At 45.5% G+C, this 19,908-nt stretch overlaps 1 protein-coding gene across 5 annotated transcripts in view; it reads left to right on the top strand.

Annotated features, from left to right (window-relative positions):
* LOC132413649 (ATP binding cassette subfamily C member 4 (PEL blood group)) overlaps positions 1-19,908 on the top strand; it is a 215,017-nt gene that overhangs the window by 19,141 nt on the left and 175,968 nt on the right. Inside the window, exon 1 of one of the 5 annotated variants that reach the window (XM_059995733.1) lies at positions 8,487-8,575. The exons of 3 other annotated variants lie outside the window; for them this stretch is intronic. Coding sequence is in view for 1 of the 2 variants with exons in the window: in XM_059995731.1 (XP_059851714.1) it covers positions 11,824-11,870 (47 nt within the window). In the remaining variant the exon portion in view is untranslated. Of the gene's footprint in view, positions 1-8,486; positions 8,576-11,675; positions 11,871-19,908 lie in introns of those variants that run through there. One more of the 5 variants, XM_059995731.1, reaches the window with a different exon arrangement.

Here is a 19,908-nt window from a genome sequence, read left to right as displayed (position 1 = left end):
CTCTTCCCTAAATGTTTGATAGAATTCACTTGTGAAGCCATCTGGTCCTGGACTTTTGTTTGTTGGAAGATGTTTAATCACAGTTTCAATTTCATTACTTTTGATTGGTCTGTTCATATTTTCTATCTTTCTGGTTCAGTCTTGGAAGGTTATACCTTTCTAAGAATTTGCCCATTTCTTCCAGGTTGTCCATTTTATTGGCATAGAGTTGCTTGTGGTAGTCTCTTAGGATGCTTTGTATTTCTGCGGTGTCTATTGTAACTTCTCCTTTTTCATTTCTAATTTTATTGATTTGAGTCCTCTCCTTTTTCTTTGAGTCTGGCGAAAGGTTTATCAATTTGACTCTTCTCAAAGAGTCAGCTTTTAGTTTTATTGATCTTTACAATCATTTCCTTCATTTCTTTTTCATTTATTTCTGCTCTGATCTTTATGATTCTTTCCTTCTGCTAACTTTGGGTTTTGTTAGTTCTTCTTTCTTTAGTTCCTTTAGGTGTAAGTTTAGATTGTTTATTTGAGATTTTTCTTGTTTCTTGAGGTAGGCTTGTATCGATATAAACTTCCCTCTTAGAACTGCTTTTGCTGCATACCATAGGTTTTGGATCTTCGTGTTTTCATTGTCATTTGTCTCTAAGTATTTTTTGATTTCCTCTTTGATTTCTTCAGTGATCTCTTGGTTATTTAGTGACGTATTGTTTAGCCTCCATGTGTTTTTTACTTTTTTTCCTTGTAATTTTTTTCTAATCTTGAGGCGTTGTGGTTGGAAAAGATGCTTGATATGATTTCAATTTTCTTAAATTTACTGAGGCTTGATTTGTGACCCAAGATGTGATCTATCCTGGAGAATGTTCCATGTGCACTTGAGATGAAAGTGTAACCTGCTGTGTTTGGATGGAATGTCCTATAAATATCAATTAAATCTATCTGGTCTATTGTGTCATTTAAAGCTTCTGTTTCCTTATTTATTTTCATTTTGGATAATCTGTCCATTGGTGTAAGTGAAGTGTTAAAGTCCCCCACTATTATTGTATTACTGTCGATTTCCTCTTTTATAGCTGTTAGCAGTTGCCTTATGTATTGAGGTGCTCGTATGTTGGGTGCATATATATTTATAATTGTTATATCTTCTTCTAGAATTGATTCCTTGATCATTATGTAGTGTCCTTCCTTGTTTCTTGTAACATTCTTTAGTTTAGAGTATATTTTATCTGAAATGAGTATTGCTATATCAGCTTTCTTTGGTTTTCCATTTGCATGGAATATCTTTTTCCATCCCCTCACTTTCAGTCTGTAAGTGTCCCTAGATCTGAAGTGGGTCTCTTGTAGAGAGCATATATATGGGTCTTGTTTTTGTATCCATTCAGTGAGCCTGTGCCTTTTGGTTGGAGCATTTAATCCATTCACATGTAAGGTAATTATTGATATTTTTGTTCATATTACCATTTTCTTAATTGTTTTGGGGTTGTTTTTGCAAGTCCTTTTCTTCTCTTGTGTTTCCCACTTAGAGAAGTTCCTTTAGCATTTGTTGTAAAGCTGGTTTGGTGGTACTGAATTCTGTTAGCTTTTGCTTGTCTGTAAAGCTTTTGATTTCTCTGTTGAATCTGAATGAGATCCTTGTCAGCTAGAGTAATCTTGGTTGTAGGTTCTTCCCTTTCATCACTTCAGCTATATCGTGCCACTCCCTTCTGGCTTGTAGAGTTTCTGCTGAGAAATCAGCTGTTAACTTTAAGGGAGTTTCCTTGTATGTTATTTGTCATTTTTCCCTTGCTGCTTTTAATAATTTTTCTTTGTCTTTAATTTTTGTCAATTTGATTACTGTGTGTCTCAGCGTGTTTCTCCTTGGGTTTATCCTGCCTGGGAGTGTCTGTGCTTCCTGGACTTGGGTGGCTATTTCCTTTCCCATGTTAGGGAAGTTTTCCACTATAATATCTTCAAATATTTTCTTGGATCCTTTCTGTTTTCTCCTTCTGGGACCTCTATAATGCGAATGTTGTTGCTTTTAATGTTGTCCCAGAGGTCTCTTAGGCTGCATTCATTTCTTTTCATTCTTTCTTCTTTATTCTGTTCTGTGGCAGTGAATTACACCATTCTGTCTTCCAGGTCACTTATCTGTTCTCCTGCCTCAGTTATCCTGCTACTGATTCCTTCTAGTATATTTTTCATTTCAGTTTTTGTATTGTTCATCTCTGTTTGTTTGTTCTTTAAGTCTTCTAGGTCTTTGTTAAACATTTCTTGCATCTTCTCGATCTTTGCCTCCATTCTTTTTCTGAGGTCCTGGATCATCTTCACTATCATTATTCTGAATTCTTTCTCTGGAAGGTTGCTTATCTCCACTTCATTTAGTTGTTTTTCTGGAGTTTTATCTTGTTCCTTCATCTGGAACATAGTCCTCTGCCTTTCCATTCTGTCTATATTTCTGTGAATGTGGTTTTCATTCCACAGGCTGCAGGGTTGTGGTTCTTCTTGCTTCTGCTGTCTGCCCTGGTGGATGAGGCTATCTAAGAGGCTTGTGCAAGCTTCCTGATGGGAGGGACTGGTGGTGGGTAGAGCTGGGTGCTGGTCTGGTGGGCAGATCTCAGGAAAACTTTAATCTGCTTGTCTGCTGATGGGTAGGGCTGGGTTCCCTCCCTATTGGTTGTTTGGCCTGAGGTGACCCAGCACTGGAGCCTACAGGCCCTTTGGTGGGGCTAATGGCTAGGAGTACTTCCCAGAACTTCTGCTGCCAGTGTCCTTGTCCACATGATGAGCCACAGCTGCCCCCTGCCTCTGCAGGAGACCCTCCAGCACGAGCAAGTAGGTCTGGTCTCGTCTCCTGTGGGGTCACTGCTCCTTCCCCTTTGTCCTGATGCACACACGACTTTGTGTGTGCCCTCCAAGAGTGGAGTCTCTTTCCCCCAGACCTGTCGAAGTCCTGCAATCAAATCCTGCTAGCCTTCAAAGTCTGATTCTCTAGGAATTCCTCCTCCCGTTGCCGGAGCCCCAGGTTGGAAATCCTGACCTAGGGCTCAGAACCTTCACTCCAGTGGGTGTACTTCTGTGTTATAATGGTTCCTCAGTTTGTGATTTGATTTTATTGTGATTGCGCCCCTTCTGCCGTCTCATTGTAGCTTCTCCTTTGTCTTTGGATGTGGGGTATCTTTTTTGGTGAGTTCCAGTGCCTTCCTGTCGATGATTGTCCAGCAGTTAGTTGTGATTCCAGTGCTCTTGCAAGAGGGAGTGAGCACACATCCTTCTACTCTGCCATCTTGAACCAATCTGCCTCTAAGTCTGTTTTTTAAAAAAATTTTTCTTTTCGCCTGTATCGGGTAGCTCAACTCTTGGTTTTCCCAGGACGGTCCTGGTATACATCACTTATCGCATTGTAATTATTAACAGCACCCCGTTTCACTCCTAGGAGTATCTTAGGTTGGATGATAATATGATCACTCTAACGGAGCTAAGGTCATCTTCCTTAAAATGTGCCCCTCCCCCCCTGCCGTGGAGTATGGGCAGGAATTGTGGACAGAGTAATGCTAATAAACTTTTTAGTATTTGCTAGACTTTTACCAAGAGTAATGATTAGTGAAAACCTATTACTATTATAATCCCCACTTGAGCGGGTATCCTCCTAAGATAACCCCTGACCTGTGATATGTACATGAGAATGATGGCTGTGAAAGCTACAGGGAGAGTATGTCCTCCTGGAGGTGGCATCTGGCAGGCTAGGTGGGTGGGCGTCTGGGTTGCCTGGTCCCAGCCGGTGGTGGGACCTGGGGGAATGTTGACAGTCTTGGGACTGGAGAGACAGTACCTAAAGGGGTCTCTTGAAGGTGTGGTGGGACCTGGGGGAATGTTGTCTAGTCTAGCCAGCGAACGCGCTTAGCTCCAGCAGGAAGAGCCAGCTGAATAGGAAGCCGAGGCATTAATTCGAATTAATGGTATAATCCCGGTTTCCCTATAGTCCTGTTGTTGAGATTCCTGGTGAAAAAAGTGAGTTTGTGTGTTGCATCCTTTTGTATTCATAAAGGGGTTACGCACGTGCTGTGGTTTGGGGGCTGCTGCCCTGGGGATCGAGGGAGGAAGATCGCATTTGTCTCTGGCCTCTTTGGAGGGAGAAAGAGGGAGCGGCCCTTCCTCTGCTCTTGGGTTACACAGCAGGGTCCTGGGGCCCTTTCACTGTTCTTAACCCTTTGTGGGGTGTGTGTGCGGTGGTCTCTCTTACCTCTGTGCCCCCATCCTTCTGATGAAGTGCAGGTGACCTCCATGAGGGGCGGGGAGTAGAGAGGCTTGTGAGAGGGAATCAGATTCCCTTGAAAAGGGCATTCAGATCACAGGGGCTGGTTTAGGGCTGCGGGGAAACGGCACAGGCCGGAGCCAAGGTGACAGGCCATCTTAAAGTGTCTCCTACAAAGCATTCTCTTTGCTCACAAAGCCTGCTTGTGTTGTTTTCAGTTGCTTTTTTCCCACCTCTGCAAGCTTATAGGAAACATTTTTTTTTTAAAGCAAATGGGAGAAGGTACCAAAATTATTAAGGAAGCTGTTTTAGCCTGTCCTAGGATTCGCTAGGGAGTTTCGTCTCTCACAACTTACTTCCTATCAAATAAGCCCTTTAACAGACCCCGTACAGAGGCTTTTCAGAAGATGTTTTTGTTCTTTCTGAATATGCAGCTATTCAAGCTGAGGGTTGGTATGTTCATAATTGACCTAATGCTTCAAAGAATGAACTGGTTTAGCTGGAATTTTCCTAAAGTCTGTCCTAGTGACTTAGTATTGCCCAGATAGAAAGTGTATAATTTATAATTAGCTTTTCCCCCTTAACTCTGTGTAATAGGCAGAAAGCCTGTTACATTTTAAATTGGGTTGTCATGTTGGACAGCTCTTCTCAGTGTTATGTAAAGAACCCCACATTCCAGGTCTGGATTTTTGAGAGCTCAGAGCTCTAAACAGTTGCCTAGAAGAAAGATGGACAGAATAGTCATAAAGAAGGAGTGACTTGGTGCGGAAGAGTGGTTTTATGTTCAAAGCCAGCGTGGGCACTGGGGATTTTTCCATCACGCCTTCTGCCTCAGGGCTGTTGGGCCTTCTATGTTTTGTTTGTGGAGCTTAAGGAATCTCTCAGTTATTAGCTCATGGATAGTTACCAGAAATATGAACTCAAGGACTTCTCTGGTGGCGCAGTGGTTAAGAATCCGCCTGCCAATGCAGGGGACACGGGTGCAAGCCCTGGTCTGGGAAGATCCCACATGCCGCAGAGCAGCTAAGCCCGTGCACCACAACTACTGAGCCTGCGCTCTAGAGCCTGCAAGTTACAACTGCTGAGCCTGCGAGCCACAACTACTGAGTCCACGGCACCTAGAGCCCGTGCTCTGCAACAAGAGAAGCCACCTCAGTGAGAAGCCTGCACACTGCAATGAAGAGTAGCCCCTGCTCACTGCAACTAGAGAAAAGCCCGCGCGCAGCAACAAAGACCCAACACAGCCATAAATAAATAAATAAAAAGTGATGTGTGGTCTCTACGCACTTATTAAAAAAAAAAGAAATATGAACTCAAATCATTGCTTTTTTTTTTTAAACCTTTACCTTTTCTTCTAATCATGTAGGGTGGTGACATAAAAATGAAATGAAAAAATAGGCTCACCTACTTTATTAGTTTTTCTGTTTACTTGGAGTAAAATCATAGCTGTGTCATCAACTGCCCTTCCTCTTCAAACCTCATACCATTTGCCAAGAGATAATCGTGAATTGTAGGGCAACCTAGACCAGGGGTGGAAGTCTCTGTCAGAGTGTTCCTGCGGGGCCTTAAATATTTAAAAATTAGTCACCTTGCTGTGTGATGATATAGAAGAACCTGATGGCCAGGCCCGAGGAGAAAAAAGTTTGGGCAGAAACATGAAGAGCTGAAGCAGATTGTTAAGAAAATCCTGGAACCAGCTGCAAGAGGCATTGGAGAGAACAGGAGGGTCAGTGGTGCTGCACCAAAGTCTTAGGGTCCTCAGCTCGCTCAGTGGAACAGAAGGAAACGCGCCAAATGCCGCCTCGTTGAACATCGTGAGTTTAATTTTAACTTTCTTTATTTTCGATGACATCCTCTGGGGAGTTGAAGGCACAACTGAGTCTGATCGGTGGGCCTGAAGAGTCATGACCACAAGGGGAGGGACCAGGAAGAAAAGGAAGCAATAACAGAGGTCGCTCCTCAGGACGTCACACCTAGGCCAAGTTGACAGAGCTGCAGTGAGGCTGGGCAAGATGGAATTGCACCCTGAAATTCACATCAGCGTTGAAGGGAGCCCTAGACTGTCAATGCTGAAAGAATCATCAGAAAAAGAGAATGTCTAAACATTAGAACTGTGCTGTGTGGAGACTTCGGGAAAAAAAAGTCTGGAAGTTTTGGGGAGATTCCAAATAAATAGGAATCTTGTTCTGAATAAATTGTTTTTGAGTTAGAGATAAATGATTGCAATAGATGCATCTTCCTGATTTTTTTGGGTGGCAAAGTATCTGTTTTTCTTGTCCTTTTGGGGGACATAAAATAAATGGGGTCACAAATTAGGCATATGTGTGTTTTTGTGTTAAGTAGCAAGTATTTAGGTTTGCCCAGAACATACTTTGCATTATATATATTAGATGCTTTGGGGAAATGAAAACCGTAAAGACAGCCTGTGGCCTCGTGGGGCCACTGAAAGTAGAGGGGATTGATTTAGATTTCATGTTTGACTGTGAAATTTGTGGCAATTTCAGCAGTGCCAGGCTGTAAGGTGCTTTCTTCCCTGGCTGTGAAATGTTTTTCCTAAGTACATAAACATTATAACTTAGATGCCCTGAACTCTAGAATGTTTTTCCCAAGGAAGTTGTCTCGGGTCCCTGAGATTAAGCAGCCTGCGCCTCTTTTGAGTTCATCCAATAATTTAGATTTCTCATGAATTCCCCCTCAGATGGCTTTTTCTTAGAGTTAGTGGGCAGAGGCTTGCGATGGGAGTTCTTGGGGCGTGAGGGGGGAGGATCGGGGCTTCCTAGAGATGTTCAGCCTGTTTCCCAGGCTTTGGTTTCATGGTGATTGCAGGCTGAGGGAATCCTATTCCCCTCTTCCGGTTTCATGCAAAGCCATGTCACACTGTGTGCCCTGATACATTGTGTGCCAATGTCTGTTACGTGCATAGCAAAAGAACACGAAGTTAGGTAAACTTCTCCCTAAACCCAAGAAGGTTCCACTGCAAAACAGAGCGTCTCAAAGTATCACGGGGTTACTGCCAAGTTCTCATCTGCTTCTTGCAAATTTTGGACAAACACAGTGTACAAAAGGTTACAAAACCTTTATAAACACCGGACTGCTAGTATGTTGAGGGCTGAGGTGATGCAAATATTTGCCGAGATTTTATATAGACAAATAGTCTGTTAATGATAGCTGTGGTCTCAGGGAGTAAACAATTTCTACATGGACTTGTGCGTAAGAACAGGAGTTCTGGTGGGCCCTGTGTGTGAACCCAAGGCCCACGTGTGACCTTCTTGTCCTCTTGTCCTCTTCTGCCAGGCCAGCTGTCGCTGTTCGTGTGCTGTGGAGATCCCACTGTTGACAGCGCTGTCCTCTGACTCGGGGTGGCAGATACTGTTTTTAATAGAACCCAGGCAACTTGTATCACGTTACACATACTAAAGTAATCTGTCTGCAGCTGTCTCTGGATTCATTTGCCAGCTGCACTTTGAGACCGGAGTTAATCATAGGTCAGAGTTAAACTTTGTCATGGGTCAGGAGAGAAAGGCCAGCTGGCTATTCCTGGTCGGGTCTTTTTTGGTGTGTCTTCTGCTGCTCATCATTTGACTGCCATCTCTGAGTCATCAGAAATGAGAACCTCTTTGGTGGGTGTCTGCCTAGAGCCTCGCTGGTCTGCAGACCAGCAGTATTGCCATCACCTGGAGCTGGGGAGAAACATAGTCTCAGGTCCTGCCACAGACTTAGTGAATCAGAATTTGTATTTGACCAGGATCTCCAGGTGATTAGAATGCATGGGTCTAGGCCAGGCTCCTGTTGTCTTCTGCTTTGTCGAGGCTGGGTTGCTACCTCATCCAGGTTCTGATGGTGGAAGAGGAGAGCGTGGAGGAGGTGTGCTCATGGTTTTAAGGCCTGGATCCTGCGTGTGAGTGGCACACAGCCCTTCTCCTGTCTCCCGTGCCACACCATCTCCCCTAACTGCAGGGGGGCTAGGAAATAGTCTGAACATGTGCCAGGAATAAGAGAAGGAAGGATCAGCTCGCAAATGGGCCAAGTGATGTATTAGGTGAGCTACGCTGTGGATGGAGTTCAGCTGTTAATATTATTCCCACCTTTCCTTTTGTTACTCCTTTATTCTTTTTCATTAATTAAAATATTTAAAAAGTATACTCATTGCTGATTAGAGAAAAAGATATTAATTTTATTTCTAACCACAGATAACACCAGTATTAATTGTTGGGTGACTCACTTTTATAGAGAAAATAACCCAACATCTAAGACCTATGTACAGATGTGGATTTACCCTCAGTCTTCCTTTTCTCTCATGATGGAAAATGACAAGCATATACAAAAGTAGAAGGAGTTGCACGATGAACCCCTGAGCACTCATCTGTAAGTGTCAACAAGTGTACCACCTCATGGCTAATCTTGCCTCGACTCACTTCATGTGCTGGATGTGAAGTGTCCGTTTTTTTGCATGTCTGATGAGTGAAGAATGGTGTTATGGGCTGAATTGTGTCCCTGCAAAACTTATGTGTTGAAACCCCAGTGCCCAGTACATCAGAAAGTGACTGTATTCGGACATTGAGCCTTTAAAGAGTTGATTAAGCGAAAGTTAAGACATTAGGGTGGGCCCTAACCCAATATGACTGGTGTCCTTGTAAGAAGAGAAAAATCGGACACTGAGAGAGACACTGGGGATGCACATACACAGAGGAAAAGGGCCTATGAGGAGACACAGAAGGTGGCCGGCCAGCTGCAAGCGCAGGAGAGAGACCTCAGAGGAGACCAACCCTGCTGACACCTTGATCTTGGACTTTTAGCCTCCAGAAATGTGAGAAATTTCGTTGTTTAAGCCACCCAGTCTGTGGCATTTTGTTGTAGCAGCCCTAGCAAACTAATACAAATAATATACCATTGCTCTTTCCTTTTTTTTTAAAAGGAAGAGCACCAAAACCCACTCTTCTTAATGTCACTGTATATATTTGTTATGTAATTTTCACAGGTCTTTGTAGGAAAGTGTCAGTATGATTATATATACACATACACACCTGTTAAATTATCTATTGAAATCACATTGTACATCTTCTCACTTCACAATTTTTTTACTCTTTGTGTCATACAACAGGCACAGAATATTATATAAACAAAGGCATAGCTTTAGAGAACTATTGTAGAGTTAACGCCCTGTAACCACCATCCAGATTATGAAATCAGGTTCTGCCAGCTTCCCCATCCACCTTCAAGTATCCTGTCCCAGTCATAAGCCCTTCCCTGTCCTCAAAAAGAATTAAAGGTTTTAGAGGTCCAGTGGTTTTAGGATATTCTATGCTATCCTTTCTAAAGAAAAAGGATGGGACACTTTTCCACTTTCAGATATGGATAAAACACCATACTCTGCAGTATGAGATCTACCCTCCAAAGCAGCCACCAAGATGGTACAATAAAGAAGTATGGGGGCATTAGGGCCCCATGGGGTGAACCTTAACCAATGAAAAATGGGGACTCGTAAGGAGCTGGGCAGGTAAATTCTTCCCCCTTTCTCTAATGTAACCTCTCAGAAACATGATTTCTCTTTGCAGCACTGCCAGAGAAATACATGCTAAATAAAAAAGCCAACTGAGAATGCTGTCAGTCTTTTTTATCCAGAGCTCATTGTGAAGCAGTAGCCAGTGCTAGGATGCATCACACTGTGATGCACTGCATCTCCCCTGACCTCAGTTTTTCCTTTTCACTAATCCCTATGGTCCTGAACTGGCATCTTTTGAATAAATTGTTAGCACCTCAAAAAAAAAAAAAGAAAGAAAAGAATTAAAGGTCAACTTCAAACTCTTCAGTGTCTATTTCTTTTAAATCTTCATCGGTATACCTGTATTGTATTCATTTTTTTAGAGTTTCAATTAGTCTGCATACTCTGATGGGTTCACATTCTGCTTCCTTTTTTTTTTTTTTTTTTTTTTTTTTTGTGGTACACGGGCCTCTCACTGCTGTGGCCTCTCCCGTTGCGGAGCACAGGCTCCGGACGCACAGACTCAGTGGCCATGGCTCACGGGCCCAGCCACTCCGCGGCACGTGGGATCCTCCCGGACCGGGGCACGAACCCGTGTCTCCTGCATTGGCAGGCAGACTCCCAACCACTGTGCCACCAGGGAAGCCCCTTGGCTACTTTTTTAAGGTAGTATTTTGAGTGTAATCATCATCTCTGGCCTGATTCTTTAATTCTGAGCCATGTAATCATTCATCCTTCTCTGCCCCAGGTACTGGACTACACAATGGGGAGAGAAAATGCTGGCCTTCTCTCCCAAGCTTTACAATTTAGCTCTGTGGAGTACATTTCTTTTTTTTCTGGCTGCGCTGCACAGCATGGGGGCCTTAGTTCCCTGACTAGGGATCAAACCTGCGGCCCCTGCAGAGGAAGCACAGAGTCTTCACCACTGGACCGCCAGGGAAGTCCCTGGAGTACATTTCTAAAAGTTAAATTTCTGAGGCAAAGGATACACTGGCTTTGTATTAAACACATCTGGGGTTTTTTTTGTTGTTTTTTAAATTTTATTTATTTATTTTTTGGCTGCATTGGGTCTTCGTTGCGGTGCACGGGTTTCTCATTGCGGTGGCTTCTCTTGTGGAGCATGGGCTCTAGGCACGAGGGCTTCAATAGTTGTGGCTCGCAGGATCTAGAGCGCAGGCTCAGTAGTTGTGGTGCACGGGCTTAGTTGCTCCACAGCATGTGGATCTTCCCGGACCAGGGATCGAACCCACGTCCCCTGCATTGCCAGGCGGATTCTTAACCACTGCACCACCGGGGAAGTCCCTACATCTGGGTTGTTTTAAAGGAAAATTGGATCAATTTGAAATAAGCCAATCCTGTAATTGTGTCTGTGTTGACCTGGCCAAACTGGAAGGAAAAATGAAATTGGGTCTGGCATGGCACCTCTGTGTTTTTCTGATTCCCACCAAGGTTGATGTTTCCCCAGCACTGTTTACTGTTGGGTTTCCTGAACAGGTTGACTGTTTATCGCTAATGCCCTTACGTGTGAGGCAGGGCCAGGTTCTCTCCTCACAGGTGTCCCTGACTTGAGTCCTACCCTCTTCACACTGGCATGGCCCCAGGTGCTCGTAATCTGTCCACTGACAGCCCTTCTCCTACCTCGTTCCAGTTGCTGCTGTCAATTTCCACAGCTGCCTGGAGCCTCAGACCTGTTCCACTTCTGAGCCAGCGGTCAGTGGTGGCCGGAGTGGCGGGCGTGAGGGGACACCAGTGACAGGGGCCCGTGCATTCCCATTCAGTAGCTGGTCTGCTAGGCAGTATCCTAAATCCTTGCTTCCCCGTCCTTCCCTCAGGCATCCACCACAGCTAGATTCTAGGGGGAGGGAGGGATCTTTGACCTACCCTTTTGCAAGGTTCCTCAGGCCGGGTATCCCAAAGCCTGAGTTTTTGGTTCTAGTTCAATCATTTAACCGACCTTGCCATCTTAGGCCAGTTTCCCTCTCTGGGGCTCATGGGCTGTACTAGATTTTCCAAAGTGTGTTCTAGCTCTCATCCCCTATGATCCAACAATCATTTACCACCGCCAGTCTTTCCTGGAAGGGTAATTCTCCACGCAGTTCCAGACCAAATCCACGAGGAATGCTTGCTGAAAATGCAGATTCTTCGTCTCTGCCCCAGATTTGGGGAGTCAGAACCCTGGTGAGTGGGGTCTGTTTATTTTTAACGAGCTTCTCAGGTGATTTCATTACAGAATAAAATGTGAGAAGTCTGTCCTAGAGTTAGATAGAGCCCGTGCCCACCGGGCAAGAGGAGGGAGCTCTTAAAACATTCCTAGTCTCTTCTTTCCGTGTTGGCAGAAATGTTCATAGTGACAGCAATGGGCTGGTGGGCACTAGGTCTAGGACTGTAGTTGTGTATTAACTGCGGGGAGGACAGAGAGGCTGTGGGAGAAGGAGGTGGTCAGAGCAGAGGAGCCAGTTGGTGGGGGGACCTCTCGGCCAGCAGAAGCTAAGCATGTGTCGTCCTGAGATGTGAGCTGATGATGTGGAATCTTAAGCTCCAGGGCAGAGTTCTGCACTGAGTTCTGACACCAACTCCCAGGAGTTGACCCAGACCGCACAGGTGAAGGGCCTCGTCCTCCACAAGACTGCCCTCCCTCCCTTCAGACGCCAGCTCCCAGTCCGGGGCTCCCCAGGCCACCCTCACTTTTGACCCACTGGCTACAAATTAAAGGATTCGCACAACCCCCTCCCATTCAATAATTCATTAGAACAACACACAGAACACAATTGCTTATTATGGCAAACAGATTCAAATTGGAACCAGTCAAAGGGAGGGTCACACAGGGTGAGGTCTGAGAGGGTCCCAAACTCTAGGCTTCCTTCCTTGTCTTATCCCTGCGGAGGCAGGACATGTCACCCTCGCAGCACATCGGTGTGCGATGGTAAGAGTATGGCCAACCAGGAAATCTCCCCCAAGCTTTGGTGTCCAGAGTTCCTATTGGGGTTTCATTATGTAGGCATCATGGATTGGACCATTGGCCATGTGACTGATCTCATCTTCAGACCCCCCTCTACAGAGGTCAGGCTGAAAGCATGGACTCACAGGCCCGACCTTCTAATCCCACGGTTAGTCTTCTGGTGTGGCTACTCCCCCTCCTGAGTCCTCATTAGCATGACCTTTAGGAGCCAGCCATGAGTCACCTTGTCAGCATAAACAGTCGGAGCCCACACACTGTGACTTGGGAAATTCCATGGGTTTAGAGGAGTGAGGGTAAGTAGCAGCCAGTCTTTTTTTTTTTTTCCTTCCCAGCTTTACTGAGGTCAGTCGACAAAACTGTAGGATATTTGGAGTTTACGATGCGATGAGTTGATATATGTATGCATTGTGGAAAGATTCCTCCCATCAAATTAAGTATACATCCATCATCTCATGGACACCTTTTTTTTGGGTGAAAACATTTAAGTTCTATCTTAGCAAATTTCAGTTGGACAATACAGTGTTATCAAATATAGTCACCATGTTTTATATTGGATTCTCAGACCTTATTCATCTTAGAGCTGAAAGTATGTACCCTTTTACCAACCTTTCCCTTTTTATCCCCAGGCTCCTGGCAACTACTTTTCTTTTGTTTCTATAAGTTTGACTTTAAAAAAAAAGATTCTGCATATAGGTGATATCATGCAGTATTTGTCTTTCTCTCTCTTTCACAAAGAAAGCACAAAGTTCACAAAGTTGTCACAAATGACAGGATTCCCTTCTTTTTTAAGGCTGAAGAATATTCCATTGTGTTATGTGTGTGTGTATGTATGTGTGTGTGTGTGTGTGTGTGTATACATATGCTTATGTACATATACATATCACAGTTTATTTATCCATTCATTTGTTGGACAGGTAGGTTGTTTCCTTACCTTGACTACTGTGAATAATGCTGCAGTGAACATGGGAGTACAGGTATCTCTTTGAGATAAAGATTTCATTTCCTTTGGATATATACCCAAAAGTAGAATTGCTAGACTGTGTGGTAGTTCTGTTTTTAACTTTTTGAGGAATCTCCGTACTGTTTTCCATAGTGGCTGCACCAACTTACCTTCCCACCTACTGTGTATGAGGGTTCCCTTTTCTTTACATCATCTCCGACACTTGTTATTTCTTGTCTTTTTGATGATAGCCATTCTAACTGATGTGAGGTGATACCTCAGTGTGGTTTTGATTTGTATTTCCCTAATGATTGGTGATGTTGAGCATCTTTTCATGTGTCTGTTGGCCATCTTTATGCCTTCTTTGGAAAAAATGTCCATTCCGATCTTCTGCTGTTTTTTAATCAGTTTTATTGTTTTATTTTTTTGTGAAGAGGTATGAGTCCTTTATATAGTTTGGATATTAGCCCCTTGTTGGATACGTGATTTGCAAATATCTTATATTCAGTAGGTTGCCTTTTCATTTTGGTGATGGGTTCCTTTGCTGTGCAGAAGCCTTCTAGTCCCATTTGTTTATTTTTGCTTTTGTTTCCCTTGCCTTTGGAGTCAGATCCACAAGAACATTGTTAAGACTGATGTCAGATAGGTTACTGTCTATATTTTCTTCTAGGAATTTTATGGTTTCAGATCTTACATTCAAGTCTTTAATCCATTTTGAGTTAACTTTAGTGTGTGTGGTGTAAGATAATGGTCTAGTTTCATTCTTTTTTTTTTTTATAAATTTATTTACTTATGGCTGTGTTGGGTGTTCGTTGCGGTGTACGGGCTTTCTCTAGTTGCGGTGAGCAGGGGCTACTCTTCATTGCGGTGCGCGGGCTTGTCATTGCTGTGGCTTCTCTTGTTGTGGAGCATGGGCTCTAGAGCGCAGGCTTCAGTAGTTGTGGCACACAGGCTTAGTTGCCCCGCGGCATGTGGGATCTTCCCGGACCAGGGCTCGAACCCGTGTCCCCTGCACTGGCAGGCGGATTCTTAACCACTGCGACACTAAGGAAGCCCAGGGTTGGGACTGTTGATGTAAATACAGACAAGGTGTGCCAAAGCATGCTCTATGGCAGGTTCTCAGGCTGCAGCCGGCGTCAGCATCGCCTGGAAGACTTGGTACAGTACAGCTTGCTGGGCCACACAGAGTATTTTTCATAGGGCAGGGTTGGGGCCGAGAATTTGCGTTTCTAACGAGTTGCAGGATGTTAATGTTGCTGCAATGGGGACCACAGTTTGAGAACCTGTGCTGTATAGAAGATGGGTAAGCTGGGGGATTGATCCCTTAGCCCTACTTCGTCCTACATTGACCTGCAAAAAAGCCAAGAAGCAGATCCTATGCATAGCTCACAACCACAGTTTCCACATCATATTGTAATTCTTTGTTAACATAGATCCCTTGCTCCCAGATGGAGCTGCTCAAGGACAATTGAACCCGCGAATACAGGAATGTGTTTCAACCATAACCCTTGACTCGGTGGCTAAGGACTGCTGCCAGTGTGCTGTGCTACTCTCTGGGGCCAACCTTTGAAGTAGAGTTCTGTGCCTTTTCCAGAAGGACAGATTAGGGCAGTGGTTCTGATCTAGGAGATTTTGCTACCAAAATGTCATTTTAGGTTGTCACAATTTAGGGTGAAGAGATGCTACTGGCATCTTGAGGAAGGAGTCCAGGGAGGCTGCACACTCTCCTACAAAGCACAGAAGAGCCACCTGTGACGAGGAAGCATGCAGCCTGAAATGTCAGCACCGCTGAGCTTAAGCAATCCTGCCAGGGCTTCCCTGGTGGCGCAGTGGTTGGGAGTCCGCCTGCCGATGTGGGGGACACGGGTTCGTGCCCCGGTCTGGGAAGATCCCACGTGCCGCGGAGCCTGCGCGTTGGGAGCCTGTGCTCTGCAACGGGAGAGGCCACAGCCGTGAGATGCCCCGCGTATGGCAAAACAAAAACAAACAAACAAAAAAGAAATCCTGCCATAGGGGAAAGTGTTCCAGTGCGGTAGGGTGGGTCTTACTGTGAGATCTGTCTGCGTGCCTCTCATTTGTCCCTCACCTCAGTCCCTGCTCTTGGACTTTCTGACCCAGGTCACCCTGCTTCCCTACACCCGCTGTGTCAGCAGCCCTGCCCAGGCTGGGTCATGGAAGCCTCCAGTAATCAGGGAGCACTAAACAATGATTAATAATTTGCCACAGCTAAAAGCGCTTTCAAATGCATTATTCTTTCAACAATAAATGACTTATTTGAGTGGGGTGAGGGCACTTGTTGAATGATTAACTGACCTCAGCTGACCTTTGCATTCCCCTTCTCCTAGAGAAATTTAGAGAGGGTTGTGTGAGTGTGTTCTTTGCAGCGGCTCCTCCACCAGCAAGTTGTTCATTTATTTATTCAGCAGAGTTTTGAGTGACTCACTCTGTGCCGGGCCCAGTGAACCACCACGGAAAGACTGGGTCCTACCTGCATGGAGCTCTTGCACGGAGGACGAAATAAATAAGTGGATTATTTTTTCCCTCAACAAATAGAATGTAGTAAATCGGTAAAGAAAGTTGGAAGGAGGAAGTAGAGAATCTGGGTTTGCTTTTTTAGACAAGGCAGTCCAGGCCTTTCTGTGGAGGCAACAATTAGCCTGAGACCTGGAAGAGAAAAGGTGTAATGATGGGGGAAAGTGAGCAAGTGGATCTGTCTGTTCCCAACAGAGGGAACAGCAGTCAGGAGCGGGGCAGGCTCGCGGAAGCACAGCACAGCAGAGCATGGCTGGAACGCTGAGCAGAGGTGCTGGACGGGAGATGGGGTGGTGAGCTGGGAGGGGCCCATCATGAGTTGCACTCGGTCAGGACCGTAGGTGTAATTCTAGTGCAGGAGGACAGCATGCTCTTGTACCTTTTTTTTTTTTTTTTTTTTTTGCAGTACGCGGGCCTCTCACCGCTGTGGCCTCTCCCGTTGCGGAGCACAGGCTCCGGACGCACAGGCTCAGCGGCCATGGCTCACGGGCCCAGCCGCTCCGCGGCATGTGGGATCCTCCCAGACTGGGGCACGAACCCGCGTCCCCTGCATCGGCAGGCGGACTCCCAACCACTGCGCCACCAGGGAAGCCCTGCTCTTGTACTTTGAAGACAGCATTCTGGCTTCTCTGTAGAAAGATCATAGGGAAACCAAGGGTGGAAGCAGGCAGTACAGTTTGCAGGCTCTTGCAGCTCAGAACCGATGGCGGCTTGGGGCTTCGGTCTCGGGATGATGGTGGTGGGAGGGTGACAAAAGATGCCAAGTGGTTGGGGCCAGGCTGCATTTTGGAGGAAGCAGCTGTGGGACTAGTTGGCGGGTTGGCTGCGGGGGTGAGGGGAAGGGAGGAATCAAGGGTAGTGACCACCAGGTTTCTGGTTTGAGCAGTGCGTCTGTGAGGTTGACATTTACAGAGAGAATGGGAAGAGCAACTTTGGTGGGGAAGTCAGGAGTCCCATCTTGGACTCCTAAGTGGAGATGCCTGTTAGCCATCTACGAGGAGAGGACAAGAAGGCACTTAGCCACAGGGGTTTGGGGGAGTGGCCTCTGTCAGAGAGTGCAGGGAGCTGCTTTGGCTAACAGTTCGACACTTCTTAGTGTCTCCTTCAGCCTCTCCTTGGGGGCCTTGGGGAACAGAGCTGAAAAAGCAATGGCTTCATTCACAGATACACTTCCTCAACATCAAGTGGGTACAGCTTCCCAATGATGGAGCCTCAGTTCTGTTTTCTAGCCCCATCCCTGCCTACTGTAAACACTGCCCGACACCTATAGAGGCCATGACACGTCTTTGCCAGTTGTTCTCTTCATTCAGTGTTGAGTTTTTTTTTTTTAAGCATGCTCCACAGTTTAATAAAACTTGCCAGGAAGATGCGCCAGTGTTTCTGTGGCTTTGTGCACTCCCGGGGCATCCGTGAGCCCTCCTGGGAGTGTGGGGCTCCCTTGGTCCGGTCAGGCACATGGCTCCGTGGGGCATTGGCCTTTACAGCATAAGTACTTGTATTGTTTTGGTCGTTTTACATGTCACTTCCTTCTCACTTTATGCAAAACAAGTGACACAGGGTGGCAGCCAAGTGTGAGCTGGGGAAGGAGGAAGCCCTCCTCAGAAGGAGGTCATTTCCATGTGGCTCCGTGTTCACTGAGCTTCACTGTGTCCCAGGAACCGTGCGGGTCACGGAGTGTGCGAAGCGTCCGCGAGGCTGTCCTGCCCTTGAGGGAGCCCCAGTCTGTTGTGGAGATGACGGTGCTGAGGACTGTGTGTGCCCAGCGGACAGCTGTCTACACCAGTGTGGTTCAGATGTAAGATCGCAGCCCATTGGTGCAGCACGAAATCAACTTTGTGGATTTCGACTGGTGTTTCTTTCTTCTTCAAAATAAGTTTTAAAAATTGTGGTAAAATACACAACATATTTACCACCTTAACCATTTTAAAGTGTACACTTGAGTGGAATTAATGACATTACACTGCTGTGCAACCATCATCATGGTCCACAGGATCCTTTTCATCAGTAAAACAGAAACTCTGTACCCCTCCCCCCTCCCCTCCCCTCCCCTCCCCTCCCCTCCCCTCCCCTCCCCTCCCCTCCCCCCTCCCCCTCCCCTCCCCCCTCCCCTGGTAGTCACCATTCTACTTTCTGTGTCTGTCATTTTTGATTCTTTGGATACTTCATATAAGTTGAATCATACGGTATTTGTCTCTGTGTGACTGGCTTATTTCACTTAGCATAATATCCTTAAGGTTCATCTATGTTATAGCCTGTGTCAGAATTTCCTTCTTTGAGACTCGGTAATATTCCAGTGTACATGTGTACCACACTTTGATTTTCCATTCATTCATCGTTGCTTCCACCTTTTGGGTACTGTGAATAATGCTCCTGTCATTATGGGTATATCATGACTGGCATTTCTTTTGCAATGAAGTAGGCTAGAATAGAAAATAGCAGGGGATGGGACTTCCCTGGTGGTCCAATGGGTAAGACTCCACACTCCCAATGCAGGGGGCCTGGGTTCTGTCCCTGGTTGGGGAACTAGATCCCGCATGCATGCTGCAACTAAGAAGTCTGAATGCCGCAACTAAAGATCCCACACGCTGCAATGAAGATACGGTGTGCCGCAACTAAGACCTGGCGCAGCCTAAATAAATACTGAAAAAAAAAGAAAAGAAAAAGAAAATATCAGGTGTACATAGTGTGGGCAGACCCAGACTACTGATGAGGCATGAGGCACAGCTTTGCAAGCCGTATAAGATGCCATATATCCTAAGTTAACCTAGACGCATTGATGTTTATTTCCCATGCACCGATACACTGCGCACTCTGAAAGCATCAAGATAACTTATAAATTCTATCAGTTCTTTAACCTTGAGTTAGACATCCTTGTTTTTGGCCACACCGCATGGCATGCGGGATCTTAGTTCCCCGACCAGGGATCGAACCCGCACCCCCTGCAGTGGAAGCACAGAGTCTTAACCACTGGACTGCCAGGGAAGTCCCCTAGGCATCCTGTTAATTAAGAAAATGTGAATTACTTGTTCGCATGCATTTGATTCAGCTGCTGGCATGGTTCTTTGACCCAAGTAAGGTAGTTTCTTTCCTTTGCTCTGTGGTTTCACAAGTCCCGATGAGTAGCATCAAAGGCTTGCTTGGGTAGGCAGTCATCGCCACACTCCTTACTCTCAGGAGGGATATCTGGAACGTGGAAGCAAGAGCTCTGTCATCCCTCATGGGGGAGGAAGTTTAATAGTTTGGAAGAAAGCGTTTGATTGGAACAGACACTAAAGGCCAGATATTCAGAGGTGAGTCAGCGCAGGCACTCACCAGCATAGAGGGATCTTGGTGACGAATTGAGTCCTGTATCTAGTGGTGGCCGTGTGTGCTGTGCTAGGTAGGTAAGGTGTCACCTGCTGGTTGTGAGGTCCCTTACTTGTTAGTTCCCACCAATACTGCTTCAATCCCTTCCGAACCTTAGGAGGTGGTCAGCATGAGCAATATTTCACTTGTGATTCCTTGTTTTATTCTCAGTGTTAACTGAATTGCATGCAAATGTGTCAAAAACATTTTTTTGGAGGGGAGGGATAAACTGGGAGACGGGGATTGACATATACACACGACTATATGCAAAATAGATAAGTAATAAGAACCAACTGTGCTCAGTACTCTGTAATGACCTATATGGGAATAGAATCTAAAAAAGAGTGGATATATGTATATGTATAACTGATTCACTTTGCTGAACAGTAGAAACTAACACAACACTAAATCAACTCTACTCAAATAAAAGTTCATTAAAA

This window comes from Delphinus delphis, chromosome 18 (assembly GCF_949987515.2).
Source record: "Delphinus delphis chromosome 18, mDelDel1.2, whole genome shotgun sequence".
Taxonomy (NCBI): Eukaryota; Metazoa; Chordata; class Mammalia; order Artiodactyla; family Delphinidae; genus Delphinus; species Delphinus delphis.
Note: the sequence above shows the minus strand (reverse complement) of the source record. Positions and strands in the feature narration are given on the sequence as shown.